This window comes from Scedosporium apiospermum (assembly GCF_000732125.1).
Source record: "Scedosporium apiospermum strain IHEM 14462 chromosome Unknown SEQ_SAPIO_0132, whole genome shotgun sequence".
Lineage (NCBI taxonomy): Eukaryota > Fungi > Ascomycota > Sordariomycetes > Microascales > Microascaceae > Scedosporium > Scedosporium apiospermum.
Genome location: NW_015971833.1, coordinates 1,087,854 through 1,106,579, shown reverse-complemented (window position 1 = coordinate 1,106,579; position 18,726 = coordinate 1,087,854). Strand labels below are relative to the sequence as shown.

The following is an 18,726-nucleotide window of genomic DNA, read 5'->3' as shown; positions in this document are numbered from 1 at the left end:
GTTCGCTTGCTGGTTACGAGGCCTCAAGGCAGGTTTCTGAGGAGCGCTAACCCCCACTCCAGGCGCCCGAATGGTGTGAATCCACCCCAATTTAGGTGTAATAGTGGTTTTATTGACTGGTAGGATCTATTGTCCCAGAGGGCCCCCGATCGGTTTTAGTCATGGCCGAATGCTCCGTGTCTAAACGGGGAGACTACCGCGTCGCCAACCAACGGTCACCCTCTCCGGTGTCCGGAGGCGTATCAGTCTGCCATCAGTCAAATGATGTTAAAGCGCCGGTCTCGCGTTGCGTCATCGCCACGGGCACCTAAAATCTCCATTTACAGCTTTAAACTTCGTGTTTAGTTCAAACAACGTGTGTTAGGCTGCCGACCCAGTTAACTGACTGAGTGTGATTGACTCTATTTCTCTAGTACCTGAGCCGAGGTGCGTGGTCTGAATGGATCGATGCCTTCTGTCAACCAACAACCCCCAAAAATAAGCCAAGGTCCCTGGCCACCATCACCCTTGCCAACACAACCCACGGGGCTTGGAATGTTTCCTCACACTCCCCACGCCGTCGTCGCATCAGGCAAGGGTTGAAGTGATACGGATTCAAACCCCCAACTTCACATTCTCCATCCTGCCCTGTCATCAGCTTTCCATTTCTCTTGGCTGAGTAATATCTCGATTCTGACAGGCTCGCGTCGCGATGCGCTACTTGCCCCTCTCGTCCATGAACGTGGAGGTCGCTTTCCCAACTTGGCAGTCGAACCATCACCTGGCCTACAATTATTAGGTATGTCAATACAATGTAATGCTACCCTCCGGTTTGTGAGACATCTCATGCATGAGATCATAGAATAAAGAGGTCGTAGTCGCAGCCCGTCCACAGAGGGCGGGTACATCAACACAACCACCACCGACCCAAGCGTTTTAGATCCAGGAAACCCATATAATCTGCAGACTGCATACCTTGGTAGCTCCGTGACGACAGCTCCTGTCCAGTGTATTACATTCCGCTCGATCCTGATTCGCTCTGTCCCACAAACGCCCGTCTGCAGGTGTATCTGGAGCCGTTACCTCTGATTGTCCGTCATCCTACGTACCTTAGCTTTCGCTATTCTCACGCCCGGGGAAGCAGAGAGTTGACCTCTCCCGCTTGAGCTATTGCTCCGTCTCATTAAACGATTCCATTACAATTAGAATCGCTCGCGAGGGAAGGAGCGAGGGAAAGCGAAGGAAGCAAAGGAAGTACAGGACCCAGGTCCTCGTCCTCTGACGCGACCACTTTCATACTATCGACCGCTCCTCCTCACTCATCTAAAGCCAAAACGAGGACGGCTATTGCGAACATCTCATCTAGGGTGCCCTACTCTACTCGAATTTCCTTTCTCTCCCCCCTTTGGAATACTTGCCATCACTCACATGAAGGCTTTAGCAGCAATGCCATCGCTTTCAATCATCAACCCGGAGCCTGTGAAGCTTCCAGGCCCCAGCCTCCTCCACCATCTCGTCTCCTCGACGTCTACTAGTGCCAGCCCAGCAATCGATGCGCTACTAGCTAGCAGTTTACGTGTGTCCCTTTCATACGCCGAGCTCCATGCAGAGTCCGACTCCTTGGCCGCAAAAATCCGACATCACCTCTACATTCCTTCCTGCCTTGGCGCAGACTTTATCGTTCCTGTTCTTCTTCGTCAATCCCCCGAACTGTACATATCCCTTCTGGCCATCCTTAAAGCCGGTGGCGCATTCTGCCCACTAAACCTCGACGCGCCTTCGGAAAGAGTACGCTTCATTCTTGACGACGTCAAAGCGAAAGTCCTTATCACCACCAAGGAACTAGAACCTATCCTACCGACTGGACTAGATGGTATAAAAGTTCTGGTGCTGGATGATGAAGATGCCGTGGTTGACAGCGAGTTCAACTCTCCTGGCGTGCGTGAATGTTCATATCCCTTTGATATAGATACCCCAATCGCGGTTAATGAAAAGAACCTCGCGTATATCATGTACACGTCTGGTTCCACTGGCACCCCTAAAGGTGTCGGTGTGTCTCATCAGGCGGCCACTCAGAGTCTCATGGCACATGATAGGCATATACCGTCGTTTCTTCGTTTCTTGCAGTTTGCTGCGCCGACTTTCGATGTCTCTGTATTCGAAATCTTTTTCCCACTGTTCCGCGGATCTACACTTGTCAGTTGCAGTAGGGAGGCCATGCTTGACGACCTTCCCGCTGTCATTAGGAGCCTTGAGGTGGACGCTTGCGAGCTTACCCCAACCGTTGCTGGGAGCTTATTACGCAAGCGGGAGAATGCTCCCGGGCTGAAGCTTCTCTTAACTATAGGAGAGATGCTAAGCGAACCCGTCATCAATGAATTCGGGGGCACGTCGGAAACTGAGACGATGTTGTGGGCGATGTACGGACCAACAGAGGCCGCGATCCACTGGTAGGCCTTCTCCGACGATACCATAATCTTTTACTGTCTGAAGGCTAACAGCAGTGACTTTATCAGCACTCTCGTCCCAGCAATGCAGGCTGGTGCCTCAGCAAACCAGATTGGCATCCCTCTTGATACAGTGTCCTGTTTCGTCATATCGTCAAACTATGATCATAAAGACCCTTCTTCCTTCGCCGTCGTTCCAGTTGGAGAAGTAGGCGAGTTAGTAGTTGGTGGCTATCAGAATGCAGTGGGGTATCTCAACCGACCAGAGCAAACAACCTCTGCGTTTATCGACTCACCTTTCGGACCCGTGTACCGGACTGGAGATTTGGCCAGGGTCCGCGATGATGGCACTCTTGAATGTCTTGGACGTATGTCGGAGGGCCAAGTGAAGCTCAGGGGCCAGCGTATCGAGCTCGGTGAAGTCGAGCATGCTGCCTTGCGGGTTCGAGGGTGTCACGGCGCTGTGGCCGCCGTTATCAATAACATCCTCGTTCTGTTTTGTGCAGTGGATCCCGGCGAGGACATTCCCTCTATTGAAGCTGCGATTAGGCAAAAGTGTTCCGAGTGGCTGCCCGCTTTCATGGTCCCAGGCGATGTTGTCATCATGCACCACTTTCCCCGTCTCCAGTCGGGCAAGGTCGACCGCAAGCATTTGAAAGCAGAATATCTAAGGTCAATTGCAGAAGGCCAAAGCAATGGCGAAGGTACCGAGGAGGCGAGCCCAGAATTGTCAAAGAAGATACTGTCAGCCATTGCTGCCATTGTCTTCGTCGAGATCGGACCGAAAACTGTTCTCGCATCTGCTGGTCTCGATTCCCTTGGTGCAATAAGACTCGCATCGCGACTCCGCAAAGAAAATATAGCCATCACGGCGAACGAGATTCTCAAAGCTAGAACCGCTGAGGATATCTGCCGCATCGCGTCCGCCACCGTTGACCCGTCGGTCATTGGTATGACTAGAGGAAGTCCTCTTCCGGCCCCGAGCTCTCCTTACAAAGATATCTCTACAATCATCGAGAATCATAACATCCTGCAAGAAATCCGGGACGAGGTCGTTTCAATTCTACCTTGTACTGATCTCCAATCCTCGATGCTGGTTGAAACGAGCTATAACTCGACGATGTATTGCAATGTAGTCGAACTGGGTTTCCCAGAATCGATGCGGCCGAGCGACGTTGCCACTGAATTTCTTAAGCTGTCGGCCGCGAATGAAATACTTCGAACTGGGTTTATACATCATAATGGAGAATTCTTGCAGGTCGTTCTCAAGGGTCTGCAAGACTCCCAAGTGGCCATCGTGGATAATTTCGAGCCGAATTTCGAGCTTCGCGAGGATCTGGATTTCATTCGGCCTCTTAGACTCCAGATTCTGGGTAACAGCGACTATGCCCCGAGAGCCCTTTTGCATTTACATCATAGCATTTACGATGGATGGTCCTTCGACATGTTGTTGTCGGACTGGGCATCCCTGCTTCAAGGAAGGGGTCTCAGTCCCCGTCCTCAGTTTTCCAATATGGTAGCTTTTGTCCACAACATACCGGAGAAAGACTACGAAGTGTCCAAGCGATTCTGGGCCGAGCAGCTTACCGGTTGGGAGAAAACGCCACTGCCGAGGCTTTCAGGACGCGTCCCAGAATCAGATACTTCAGTTCTCATCTCGAGGGCAAATCTGGACGTGAACAGGGACGCGGTCATGGCCGTCGCAAAAGATCTTGGGTGCAGCCCTCAAGTTCTCTTCCAGGCTGCTTTGCTTTGGCTATGGTCCGCTGTCATCGGGTCTGCAGATGTTGTTATCGGCTCGGTGACTTCTGGCAGGACCATTGGCCTTCCGGAGGTGGAACGCATCATTGGGCCCTGCATTGCGTCAATGCCTCTACGAGCCAACCTTGCTAATGCTGCCACGGTGCGGGACCTGCTCAAATTCGTGCAAGCTAGCAACCGCTCTATCATCCAGCACGCATTGCTCCCGCTCGCCGAAATCAAGAAGTTGACAACCTTGACTGGGCAACAGAGCCTGTATGACGTCCTGTTTGTGTTCCAGGAGTCATTAGAGAGCAACTCTGCAGATGAGGACGCGGTGAAGCAAATTTCTCATGCAGACATGCTGGAAACGCCCATTCTCATCGAAGTTGAGCCGCACTGTGATGGTTACAGCATCCAACTTACGTACCATCCCCACGTGTTTGAGCCAGCACTTGCGGAAATATTCGTCCGTGAGCTCGACCAGACCGTTCAAAGTCTTATCCGAGACACGAGCGTATCGCTCACCTCAGTTAGGGACTGTTTCACTGCTGATCTTCTCTCCATTCACAATCCCCAAGTCCAGCGCTATGCCGGAAGCCAAGATCTTGCCGGTGTCGTTGAGGCGACTATAGAGAAAACGCCGGATAAACAGGCCGTTCACTTTGCTCGGTCGATATCGGGTGACCAGGGCCCGTCTGACGTGGAGACATTATCCTTTGGGGAGCTCAATAGCCTTGCGAATCAGATTGCAAACTGGATCCGTCACGTTGATCCGGACGGCCAAGATTCCGTTGCCGCAATTATCATGGACAAATCTGCTCTCTTTTACGCATCGGTACTAGGCATACTCAAGACCGGTCGGCCATATCTTCCTGTCTTACCCTCAACCCCGGTCAAACGTATCCATGCCATTCTCGAACAGTCTCAAGCCTCGATATGCCTCACCGACGACGCCTACTACCCTACAGTCCAACCGGAATATGAGAATATCGTTTTTAATGTACAGCAGGCAGATCTTGGGACGTTCACAAGAGATAATGTCAAGAGACCCATCGATGGTAGCCGTCCCGCATATGTGATTTATACTTCTGGAACTACAGGAACTCCCAAAGGCGTTGTCCTCACGACGTTGAACATCGTCAGTCACCTGGATATTCTTGAAAGGCTCTATCCTGTTGGGGAATCGTCCAGACTTCTTCAGTCATGCTCGCAGGCGTTCGACGTGTCCGTTTTCGAAATTTTCTTCGCATGGAAGTCTGGAATGTGTCTTTGCTCCGCGACCAACGATGTTTTGTTCGAGGATTTGGAGCACGCTATCCGGGTTCTCGACATAACACACTTGAGCATGACGCCGACCGTCGCGTCATTGGTCAAACGGGATGCGGTTCCAAACGTTCAATTCCTCGTAACCGCGGGTGAGGCCATGACACAAGCTGTCTTTCGTGAGTGGAAGGGAGTCCTGTACCAAGGTAAGTGATCCTTGTTTTCCTTTCACAATATATTTCAATCCAATGGCTTACTCATGTTGCAATAGGCTACGGCCCAAGCGAGACTACCAATATTTGTACGGTCAAAAAGATGTCTGATGGAGACCACATCGAACATCTCGGTTTTGCGTTCGACAATACGTCAACCTTTGTCTTCTATCCAGAGAGTCTCGAGCCTGTCCCGGTTGGCACCGTTGGGGAACTTTGTTTCGGAGGTGATCAGGTCGCTCAGGGGTATCTCAACGACCCAGCCCTCACAGCAGCCAAGTTCATCTCGCACCCGAGCTTTGGGATGCTTTATCGTTCGGGGGATCTAGGTAGGATGCTGCCAGATGGCTCACTCCTAATCCTGGGTCGTCTGGATGACCAGGTGAAACTGCGTGGACAACGAATCGACGTCGGAGAAATCTCAGGCATACTCTCCCAAACCGGGTTTGTTTCGTCTTCTGCTATTCTCCCAATATCACGTAACTCGAACGCATCGAAGCAACTGGTGGCGTTTTACGTCAAGGCACCTATTTCGGGATCCCAATTTCGTGTTTTGGAGCTTTCCAGAGAAGATAAGGAGCATCAAAGGTCTCTATTTGCGGCACTAGAGTCTTCACTACCATCTTACATGGTTCCGTCTTATTTGATCCCGATTTCCGTTATTCCCACAATACCGAGCGGTAAGGTAGACAAGAGGGAGCTGGTGGTCGCGTTCCAAGCACTCAGTCGAGAGTCATTGGAGGAAATGTCGCCTCTTGCATGGAGAACTGCGGATGGGCCGAGCGAACTAACCGCCAACGAGGCACTCATCGCGGATGCTGTCTCCGGAGCTCTCAAGGTTGGGCGACCTCTTCTCGGCAGGTGGACTCCACTCGCGTCTCTCGGGTTGGATTCTATCACCGCCATCTCAGTTGCCAAGTCTCTGTCGGATGTCTTGCAGCGAAGAGTGGCCATATCTGCAATCCTGCAGAATCCATCTATCGCTCAGTTGACAAAAACTCTCCTGGATGAGCCTAGCGCGAACGAAACTCAGCAGTGTGCGACGGAGGCCGCGTGGATGCCTGCCAACACAATTACCGAATCAATATCCGCCAAATTCAGAGAAGCGAATCTCGACATAGAATCCATCCTTCCATGCACTGCTCTACAAGAGGCTATGCTGGCATCCACGCTTGATGGCGTTTATTACAACAGCATGGTGCTTCGTCTCAAGATACCCCTACATACGATGAGAAGTTATTGGGAAGCAATGTGTGCCAGGCATGCGATTCTCAGGACATGCTTTATGTCAACCGATGACCCGGACCATGCCTTCGTTCAGGTGGTATTGAAGACGTCTCAGCTGAGATGGCGGACATCTACGCGCTCCTCCAGCACTGTCGACGAATGCTTAGAACACCTGAGTGCGGTGGTGGATTCGCCTGCAGACACCATGACACCTCCTTTCGCCCTCGAGGTCATTTTCCAGGATGACTTCCCCTACCTCTGCTTTTTCTGCCACCACGCTATGTACGATGGAGTAGCTATGTCCACACTTTTACGAGAGATTGAGCAGCTGGCAGGTGGTGAAGTCTTGTGTCCTGCGATCTCATACGACTCTTTCCTCCGAGAGGCGCTCACTTTGCCTGCTAATACGGATGGATTTTGGAATGATCAATTCCGAAACTTCCAACCAGCCACCTTCTCTTGCAATGAAATCTCGGATGGGGGACCAACAGCACACACGCTGAGTTTCCGACTTGATTTGCCACTGGATACACTCGAAGCTCGATCACACTCGCTTAATGTTTCCCTCCTATCTGTTTTCCAGGGAGTCTGGGCGAATGTATTGTCCATCATAACCGAGTTTGAGGACGTCTGCTTTGGCAACGTTATGAACGGCCGAACTGTTCCAGTGGATGGAATAGACCGTCTTGTTGCTCCGTGCTTCAATACCATCCCCATCAGGGTGGACCTCTTCCCCCACGATCAAGCTTCTGGCCTCTTCCGACATCTACACCAGAGCAATCCTGAACTGATGAGGTATCAGTTCACACCACTCCGTCGGATACAGAAGCTGCTCGGGCACCGCTACGGACTTTTCAACAGTCTTCTCCTCCTCCAGCCTGCTCAGCAACGGCTGGATGAGGACATCTGGGAGCTGGTATCGGATGCTGGTGGCATGGATGTGCCTCTCGTGTGCGAGATCATCCCAGACTCTACCGCGAACGAAGTAAATGTCACTCTACACTATGACGTGTAAGTATTGTCCGAAACTGTCGCGATTAAACATAGGCTACAACTAACAAATATCTCCAAGCTCACATTACACGCCAATTTTCATGGATGCGGTCGGAGATGCTCTTGATTATCTGGCATCTTTCTTGACTCAATTCCCATCCTCAGCTCTCCGACAACGACAGGACTTACCGCTCCACACCCGAAACGGGCTCGATCATCTTACTGTCAAACGATCCACGTCACCTATTGATCGTCCAGCGCTGGCTAATAGTAGCCACGATGATATGTGGTCAGACGCGGAGCTCCTAATAAGGGAGTCATTTTCAACATTGTCTTCTGTCAGTGAAAAAGCGATTGGCAAAAAGACGACCATATTCCAACTTGGACTGGATAGCATTAATGCGGTTCAACTCGCATCGCTGCTCAGGCGCAAAGGTCTCAACGTGACAGCAACGGACATTCTGAACCATCCCAGCTGCGGAAGCCTGGCTGCGAAGCTTCGGGAAAAATCTAGCACTGCCTTCGCCCCTGCGGACATTTTCGACATCGCGGAGTTCCAGAAGAAAGCCCGCCCGACTCTGTCCCTGATCGACAGGGCCTTTGAATCCATTCTCCCGTGCACTCCGATGCAGATTGCCATGTTGACCGAATTTGTGCAGTCGCAAGGCCGAGAATACTTTAACTATCTCCACCTAGAGCTGGAGAACGGGTTATTGCTTACGGAGGCGCTCTCTGCATGGGAAGGTGTGTTCCAAGCGCATGCGATGCTCAGGGTCGGGTTCGTTTCGACTGATAGCTCTGACTACCCCGATATCACGTACTCCATGATTAAGTACTCCCCTCACTCTATTCAATTGCCAGTCTCAGTGATTCAGCCTGGCTTGAAATTGAGCGTTGCGAAGTGGAGACTTGATACGGCGCAGGAAGTACTTGATTCTCTGCGTGAACCTCCGTGGAGGGTTGCCCTGATTGAGAGTGATGGTCGGATATCTATGCACGTGGCCATTCACCATGCGCTTTATGATGCACATTCTCTTGAGATTATCCTGGGAGGCCTTGCCCGTTGCATCAATGGTGGCCATGCTTTCGAATCGGCTCCGCTGGAGAAAACTGTTGGCAGCCTCTTGGGCCTTGTTTCCAGAGACAACCAGAAGAAGTCCGAAATATTCTGGAATAAATTATCCGACAAGGCCGTCGTGAACCCATTCCCTGTGATGACGCCTCTTCGGGTAGAACGGGGTCATTTACAGAGCCATTCGCACAATTCATCCCTCTCTTTCAAGGACATCGCCCACGCCTGTCAGACTGCCAACGTCTCCGTCCAGGCTGCTCTTCAGGCGGCATGGACTCGAGTGCTGTCCTCCTATATTGGTGAAGAGGTTGTCATTTTCGGGACAGTCATGGCTGGAAGAGTGACCGATTCGATGCAAAAGGCAGCTTTTCCTTGCATAACAACTGTGCCCGTCATTGCCAAGAACAGCCTGGCGAACAGGGAGTTGTTGGACTCAATGATGGCCATGAATAGGGATCTCTACCAACACCAATTCTCTCGATTGGCTGACGTTCAGCGCTGGCTTGGACATCCGGGACGCTCCTTGTTTGATACTTTACTGGTTTACCAAAGGAGCTCTTTGGATCATGTCCCAAGGCCTTGGACGGTCGAGCAGGATGAAGGCATTGTCAATTACCCTGTGTCAATTGAAGTCGAGTCTCACGACAACTCCGCAGTGAGCTTCCGAATTACTTTTAAGACGGACATTCTGCCTCAGGAACAAGCTTCTATGATGCTTCGCCAACTGGACGCTGCGCTGCGTCACCTCATCCTCGATCCCCAAGGACACGCGGATGAGCTCTGGCCAAACGAGCCTCAATTGGCATCTCTCGCTCCGGCACAGAGCGTAGAATTACCCACTAATGCTTCACTGCTTCACCAATTGTTCGAGGCCCAGGTCATCAGGCGACCAGACAAAGTCGCTCTTGAATTCGTGAGTGGGTTCGCTGGTGGAGAGGCTGTATCGCAGACGTGGACATTTTCCGAGTTCAACAGCGTCGGAAATAGAGTTGCAGCCCTCCTGTCGCGCCATGTAACCCCAGGATCGATTGTCGCGATTCACTTCGACAAATGCCCCGAAGCCTATTTCTCTATTCTCGGCATCTTAAAGGCAGGATGCACCTTCTTAGCCTTAGATCCATCAGCTCCCATTGCTCGGAAGGAATTCATTCTCGAGGATTCCAAGGCGGCGGCACTGCTTGTGCGATCTGCGACCGAGCTTGATATTAAGCCGGCAACCTTCGTAGTGGAGGTCAATGAAGAATCTATCGCTAGCGAGCCGACATCGGATTTTGAGCCTCCCTTCATCCCACCAGATACTACTTGCTATTGTCTTTATACATCTGGAACCACGGGAGAGCCAAAGGGCTGTGAGATCACGCATGAGAACACGGTCCAAGCCATGCTAGCCTTCCAAAGCCTCTTCAGAGGCCATTGGGATGACAATTCAAGATGGCTTCAGTTCGCATCCCTTCATTTTGATGTTTCCGTCCTGGAACAGTACTGGAGTTGGTCCGTGGGAATAGCGTTGGTATCTGCTCCTCGTGATCTCGTTCTCGACGACCTTGAGGGAACAATCAGCAAACTGCGAATCACGCACATTGACCTTACGCCCAGTCTTGCGTCTCTCGTCCGTCCAGAAAAGGTTCCATCTCTCTGGAAAGGCGTATTCATCACCGGAGGCGAGCAACTCAAGCAGGATATTCTCGATGCCTGGGGTCCAAAGGGAGTGATTTATAACGCCTATGGCCCTACCGAAGCGACCATCGGAGTCACGATGAGGCAGCAGGTTCCATCTAATGGCCGACCGGTAAATATCGGGCGACAATTCCCCAACGTGGGGACGTATGTCTTCCGCCAAGGGACTGAGGTACTCGTGCCAAAGGGCGGCGTCGGCGAGCTCTGCGTCTCGGGCAAGCTTGTCGGCAAAGGCTACCTCAACCGTCCACAGCTGACCGAAGAGCGATTCCCGGTGCTGAAAGCCTTCGGAGAGAGGGTATATCGCACTGGTGACTTGGTCAGATTACTTCATGATGGCTCGTTTGACTTCCTTGGCCGGGCCGATGACCAGGTTAAGCTACGTGGGCAGCGTCTTCAATTGGGAGAGATTGATCATGCCATCAGATCTGGAGTCCCTGGGATCCGAGACGTAGCAACAATCGTGTCAAAGAATAGCAAAACCGGCAAGGACCTTCTAATCTCGTTTATTGTGCCCCTACGAAACAGCGATGAGGAGCCGGCGACAGGCCTCAGGATTCTTGAAGGGACGGAGAGCCGCACAGCTTGCAGCAACGCGAGAGACGCATGCAAGGCTCGTCTTCCTGGCTACATGGTCCCTACTTATATCATTGCCTTGCCATACATCCCCCTGTCCCGCAACAACAAAGCGGAAGTGAAGGAATTGAGGGCCTTTTTCAAGAATCTTTCCCCACAAGACCTGTCGAAGCTCTCCTCATCGTCGACCACGCAAGCCAACCTATCGCTAAATAAGACTGGAACTCTAGTACTAGAGATTCTCAAGGAGTTCGATGGGTCAGCCGAGGACACAATAGACGGAGAAACTAACATATTCGATCTCGGTGTGGACTCAATTTCCATTCCCCGACTCTCTAGGCTCCTTAAACAGCGTGGCATCTCTGGCGCCTCTCCAGAACTCATCTTGAGACATCCTATCCTTGGTGATCTCGTCCAAGCACTCGATAACGCTCCAATCCTTTCTTCAAAGAGCAAAATTACGGAGGCGAAACAGGTAATGAGGGCCTGTGACCACCAGTGGCGTGGCCTCGTCTGCCGCGAGCTCGGCGTCAAGCATGAGGATATCGAGTACATAGTTCCTTGCACTGCGATCCAAGAAGGAATCATTTCTCGAGCCCTTACTGGAGTCGCCGAGAGAAGGTCGGTTTATTTCAATAATTTCCAGCTTTCTATTGCCGAAGGTACGTCAATCGAAAAGCTCGAGCTTGCGTGGAAGGAGACCATTCGCCGCCATGCGATCTTGAGAACGTCGTTCGTGGCGACCCCCGACGGTTTTACTCAGGTCGCCCTGCGACATGCAACTCCTCAGTGGTTCGAGACGTCTCTTTCTCCTTCTGAATTCCGGGTCGAAGAACGCCGTCTCAGGACCGCCTGGGTCGAGAAGAACTCGCCTCATGTTGTCAGCCCACTGGAACTCCTTATCAATAGATCCGACGCAGCTATCCAGCTCAATATTCACATTTTCCATGGGCTCTACGATGGAAACAGCTTTGGCGCCATCCTCCAGTTTGTTTCGAGCCTGTATCATGACGAGACGCCGAGTTCTGGGCCCGCGTTCGTGGAGCTTCTTCCTCTGGGGCCCCTCTGGAAGCATGATTCCAGCAAGGAATTCTGGGTTCGGCACCTGCAGGAATGGACGCCGACCGAGTTTCCTCCCACCGAGGGCCTATCGACGACGGCAGACACCTCCATCCATCAAACCATCGACGCAGAGCCACTGGACGCAATGAGAAAATCTCTCGGCGTCACTTTCCAATCCTTAGTTTTGGCTCTCTGGGTGTCCACACTGCAAGGGTACCTCAACGACAATGTGACAACGGGGATAGTCGTCTCCGGTAGAACAATTGACGCCGAAAATGTCGAAAATACCATCGGGCCTCTTTTCAACACCCTTCCGTTCTTTGTGAAATACGCAAACGGCACGAGCTGGAGGTCCTTAGTCAAGCAATGCCACGAGTTCAACGCCTCCGTGTCTTCGTTCCAACACGTCTCTTTGAGAGATATTCAGAAATGGTTTTCCAACGGAAAGCCGTTGTTTGAAAACCTCTTTGCCTTCCAAGTTGATAATTCGGACGACGCTATTAGCAGCCAATCTCCCTGGATCCTACAGGACGAACCACCAACTGCCGACTACCCTGTGGCCTTCGAAGCCGTCTTGAAAGACACCGAACTCTGCTTAACTATCGTCGCTAGCGGGGAAGCATTTGATGAGAACCAAGCGACTGATTTGATGCAAAATTTCCTTGGTAACGTCGCTCGTTTACTCGCCGACCGGGAAGCAGTCATTTCCAATGAAGCGACCGAAGTCCGACAGGCCGCGCCCGCCGAGAGCACCGCCCCGATGCTCGACAATAATACCACGGGTGAAAAGGCGCACTTATCACTTTCAAAACGGCAAGATCTATCCGACGAAAGCAGGGTATTATTGCGGGAACTCGCGGACGCTTGTGCTATGGATCTGGACGAGTTATTCGGCCACCTCTCGCTTCCTAACCTTGGCTTGGACAGCATTGACATCGTGAAGCTAGCGGCCAGGCTGAGATCCCACGGCATTACGCTCTCAATTACCGACATAGTCAAGTGTCCAACAATCGGCGACATCATTGAGCTGCTACAGAACCGTGGTCCGACATCAGTTGATCAATCACAGAAAGAGTCAGAAGCATATGAGCAATTGAGAGCCCGTCTAAAGAAGTCCGTTCAGCTGAACGGCATACAGGAGGATGAAATTGAAGACATCCTGCCGCCGACCCCTCTCCAGGAGTCCATGGTTGCTCAGATGCTGCAGAGCGATTGTCAACAGTACTTCAACCACGACCTTCTCGAGATTGGTCCGACAGTAGAACTCGACAGGCTTGAGAAGGCCTGGGAAACAGTTTTCTACCACTCGAAAATTCTCAGAACTGTCTTCCTTGAGGTCCCCGACCCCGCTCTCGACTTCTCGTACTGCCAAGTCATTCTCCGATCTTCCCACCCTGCCATTTCGAGGGTTGATTTGAACGAGGTCGGCCAAATTCAAGATCTCATTGAGGCGACAAAGACCGAAGCCACTTCATCAAAAGGTCAGGCCAATCTATTCCGCCTACACTTCGTGTCTGTTGGATCAAAGAACTTTGTATTGCTATCGATCGCGCACGCCCTGTACGATGGCTGGTCCCTGGCTCTATTACACCGGAACGTTGAGGCGGCCTATAACGGCGAGAAATTGCACTACCCCTCGGAAGAGCCCTACCTTCGGAAGCTTCAATCGACTTCTTCCCAGGGCCAAGATTTCTGGAAACAGTATCTCGTCGATGCAAACCCAACACTTGTTGCGACAAACGGTGCTCCAGAGGCGGCGGCGGACAGTTCAACACCTTATCGGGCAGAATCAACCTCGACTACCCACGCCCAAAGAGTATCTGAATTCGGCAAGAAGTACGGAATATCCCTTCAGGTAATTGGTCAAGCCTGCTGGGCAGCCGTTTTGGCATCCCTTCAATCCTCCCTTGATCTCACGTTCGGCGTTGTGCTATCGGGCAGAGACTTTGAGGGTGCTGAAGATGTCATGTTCCCGACAATGAACACTGTTGCCGTCCGATGCGTTCTTCACGGGAAAGTGGTCCAATTTTTGCGATACATGGAGGAGAATATGGCTGGCCTGAGAGAACACCAATCATACCCCTTGCGAAAGGCACTACTGGCTGCGAAGGGCGTGGCGTCTCCACTCTTCAATACATTGTTCCTCTTCCAGAAGTCGCCGGCCCTCTCGACTCGAGAGGGCCCGGAGCGGGAGCCTCTCATGACATCGGTCGAGAGCTCATCAGCCGTGGAGTACCCCGTCTGTGTTGAGCTGGAAGCTGTCGAGGATGCTTTGGTCTGGAGAACTGCCTGTCAAGACACATATTTCCAGGCGCACGATGCCAGCCTCATTTTACACCAGTTGGACCGAGCCCTTCAGTATATACTAGAGTCTCCGGAACAGGATCTGCTATCATTCGGTCCATCCCACGTCTCCGTCTGCGGCCTGGCCACGGCTCAACTGAAAGAAGATGTGTCCGACGATGGACCTGCCCAGGTGAATGGTACTACGGACAAGCAATATGAGGAGATGTGGACAGAACCGGAGGAGAAAATACGGGAGGTGCTGTGCCAGCTATCTGGAGTCTCGGTGGAGGACGTTCCTAAATCCGCAACCTTGTACAATATTGGTCTAGACTCCATCACTGCGATCAAAGCCTCGGCGAATCTCCGACAATCGGGAATCCACCTTACTGTCCGGCAATTACTCACGGCATCGTCCATCTCGCATATGGCTGAGCTGTCCAAGGCGGCCAATAGTGCCCGCGCATCTTTAGCCCCAGCTTACGGGACCGAGGAGGAGTATACGGTAGACATTGAGGAAAAGCAATATGCTTTGGCGGGTGTCCTGCCTGATGAAGTCGAGTGTACACTCCCAGCATTACCTATGCAAGTATACATGCTGTCAACATGGCAAAATTCGTCAGGGTCCGTCTTCTTCCCCACTTTCTATTGCCGCCTTAGCAGTTCGGTGGCCCGAGAATCTTTGGGATCAGCATGGTCTTTGCTCATCTCGGAATTGGCTATCCTCCGGACTTACTTCGTCGCTCTCAACGACTCAGCGGGGCCACTCGCGCAAGTCATTGTAAAGGGTGGCTCCAAGCCTGCCCTTCGACGCGCTCACATCAAGTGGGATGATGACTTGGGCCATATTGACAAGTTGGAGCCAGAGTCTGGCGATCTGGTCCAGCTTCATGTGCAGAAAGATGTGGACGGTTCCTGGCTTCTGGCCTTGCATATCCACCATGCTTTGTATGATGCAGTGAGTCTGCCAGCCATCTTGGATAGATTCTCTTCTCTCTGCACCGGGTGTCTCGTGGAACCACAACCCTTGAGTCAGTGGAAAGGCTTTACTGAACTGCACTCGTCTTCCTCGTCTACCGATAAGCGACGCCAATTTTGGACGGCATATCTTGGTGTCACCGATGCTCCAGCCTCACAATCAGAGTGGCCGGAAACGACAGGAAAGACCTCCAAGTTTACAAGAAGCGCAGTATCCGATGTTTCTTCTCTTCGCTCTCTTTGCTCAGAGCACGGCATAAGTCTGCAAGCACTTTTCCTGGCTGCGTACGCTCTCACTATCGGGAATACCAAGACTTCACACGACGGGGAGAAGACTGTCTTGTTTGGCACATATCTGGCCAATAGAGCGCTTCTCGAGACCCTCCCCGAGACGTTCCCGACATTGAACTTGGTTCCCCTGAAGGTCACGATCAAGGAGGAAGATACTGCGGTATCCTTAGCATCACGCATTCAGCGCGATATCCATGCCGTCACGGAAGCGCCCAATTCTACCGTCGGGCTCTGGGAGATCGCATCTTGGACCGGAATCACCATTGATTCTTTCGTAAATTTCATTGGCAGTAGCGGACAGAGTCGTTCCCCGAGCGAGGCTGGAGGGATTTCCCTCCAGGTCCTGGATGATTCTTCATCTCTTGTTAATGGCGATGTCTCAAATGCTGTACCATTTACATTGCCACAATGGCTAGAGGAGAACCCGGTCGCGAAATATTTCCCCGTAAGTGAGATCCCTTTTCTTGATCTTGGAAAACGCGCACCGACTAACGTTGGACTAGGCGGCTATTGATGTGGAAGTGGCGGTGGCTGGCAGCGGGCTAGATATTGGCATCTTCGCCCCTGCGTTCCGCTTGTCGGACTCTAGGGCAGATGATATGATGGAGACGATTATTCGCATTTTGAACGGCGTGTAGGGGGTAGCATTTCATTGATAGGGTTGGCATACAGGCGTTTTATGGCTTGATATTTTCGATTTCTTGTTTTTCATTCATTAATAGATATCATACTCTATTCACGTTCCGGTTATCAGCTCCAAGGATATTAAGATTAGAAGAACCAAGGCTCTCTCGAGTGGAATAACTATTATCTCTGTAGGTATCTCTTCGCATTAGAATGGAGTGTAGGTTCCAGAGCCCACAAGTCACGAATTGACCTCAATGTTCACATCTCATCTCTGATACCGATTGGGTATTATGTACCAGCCCAGAGATACTCCTCTCTTGAATCTCTTCCCATTGATAAAGCTCAGCTAGGCTTCCCCGCCGACGGGCCTCCAGCCATTGCCGTCGCACCGGCCCTCTCCGCCGGTGCCAGGGCCCGTTGCCGCTTCTCCTCCCGCTCCTTCTTGCTACCGAACACGCAGGCCCAGATACAGAAGCCCGCGATGATAATACCAATCCCAATAACAGGCAGGCCAACCACCAGGAACATAAAGAGGTCAAAGACCTTGAAATTTGGGTGCTCTTGGGGTGGATCAGGCTCGGGGTCATATTTGCCGTCGGGAATGATTTCGCCGGGGGTCCACGTTGGCACAACCATTCTACTGGTCAGGGTGGGTGGCTCTGGTGTTAGTGTTGCCCTGTCGCTCGAGGCCCACGTCACGAGCCAGGGTCTGTGAACCATGAGGGTTTGATCCGAGTCTACTATGCCTGACACCTCGAGTTCGCCGTCGCCTGAGCTTGTCGTCATGTCCGTGCCCTGAACCCAGTGTCGACGTAGATACTTTGACATGTCATCATGTCTCTCGCTCCAATCGACGGATGTATAGCCACTAGAATCTCAGCTGGTTAAGTATTAACTTCATCGATCTCGCTGAAACTGATCAAATTATAATTGTAAAGCAAAATCGAGTGTCGTCGAACCTATTACAGCAGTAGGCTGTTGAGGCACCCGGGTTCCAATCTGATGCCATGTCGTAGTACGTCCAGCCACTGGGACACACGGCAGGACTGAAATAGAACTAGTGCAACAGGTCAATGTCTTCCCAGCCAGAATGGTAACATAATGCCACGGGCTTGGACACCTGGACTTGAACCCTGAAGGTGGTTCCATTTCGGTACATCCGCATGGTTGTATGCCCCCAGTTGGATTCGCAGCTTGGTGGTTGCACGAAGGGCGTGGTGACGGCGAGCAGCGATGGTGTTGTCGTAACGACAGGCGGTGTAGCTTCGGATGACATGATCGGTGGTGAAGGGAGGCAAGCTGAACAGGTGGATGGGATTGATGCAACGGTAAGAATCCGGGGTTCTCGGGTTAGGAGGACCGTCTTTTATCTGGGCTCAAGCGCGAGGCATGCCCGCCAATGTCCACAAGACCGGCTGTGATCGGTACGACTCTGTACAACCCTGGCCTGTGGCTTTGGGAATAAGCCCCATCTTGGCGACCCAATGTGTTGGTTCGTCCGGTAATAATGTTATCCCTTCGTCCGTTTAGACTCACATGTCCACCGCCATGGTTGTACGATACGGACTAGGATACGAGGAGAGGAAATTGGCAGACATGTTGATGTATTAAGGGGAAACAACATCCTCTACAAGGAGCATTAACATAGAAACGAATGGGCAGTTATTACAACATCTAACCTGTGTTGTTCGATATATCACCATGTCCCACAGCCACCTAACAACTGGTTCAAAGCACCTTTCCTAGGAAAGAGTAATACCGAAATCCGGATCCTGCACGCTTTTCTCCTCCAACCGGCGTAACATGCCTTACCGTTTGTCGTCCTTATGGAATGCACCCGCGGCCCGTGGAGTGTGCCACAATATGCCTCGCCCTGCCCAGAGGGATATCGTCCCAATCGAACTCGTCTATCCGATACGAATGAGTTTATCTAAGGCTGAAATTACGTAGAGTCAGGTTGATGATGGTGATTTACTGTCTGCTGGTATTTGTTCCCTATTGGGGGGTCCATTTTGTACTCAACGACCGGCATACGCCCGCCTCCGACTGATTTCCCGAGCCCGTCTAAGTGCATTGTAGGATAGCTAATGCACGTAGAGGGCCCCATGCGGAACCTGGGGGCATAGCTAGAAACACCTCCCGGGACTTTGTTTGCGGGCCTTGCAGCTTTTGTGGGTTACTTCGATAACGCATTGGCAATTCATAGCAGCTATTGGAATCCGGAGCGGTGTTAAGGTGCTCAGCTTAGGACCAACCTTCGTAATCGCAACAATATGCCTCAGCATCCATCGCGTGA

The 18,726-nt window shown here is 51.8% G+C and overlaps 2 protein-coding genes across 2 annotated transcripts; one reads left to right on the top strand and one right to left on the bottom strand.

Annotated features, from left to right (window-relative positions):
- Positions 1-1,425: 1,425 nt before the first annotated feature.
- SAPIO_CDS9032 (putative uncharacterized protein NhNSP2) lies at positions 1,426-16,441 on the top strand (the record flags this gene model as incomplete). The annotated part of the gene is made up of 5 exons (XM_016790531.1): positions 1,426-2,429; positions 2,496-5,638; positions 5,704-7,882; positions 7,944-16,248; positions 16,307-16,441. The coding sequence occupies 5 exons, from the start codon at positions 1,426-1,428 to the stop codon at positions 16,439-16,441; spliced, it is 14,766 nt and encodes a 4,921-aa protein (XP_016639834.1).
- Positions 16,442-16,772: 331 nt separating this feature from the next.
- Positions 16,773-18,028, bottom strand: SAPIO_CDS9031 (uncharacterized protein; the record flags this gene model as incomplete). The annotated part of the gene is made up of 3 exons (XM_016790530.1): positions 16,773-17,298; positions 17,390-17,476; positions 17,967-18,028. 3 exons carry the CDS (start codon positions 18,026-18,028, stop codon positions 16,773-16,775), a joined length of 675 nt encoding a protein of 224 aa, XP_016639833.1.
- Between the last annotated feature and the right edge of the window lie 698 nt (positions 18,029-18,726).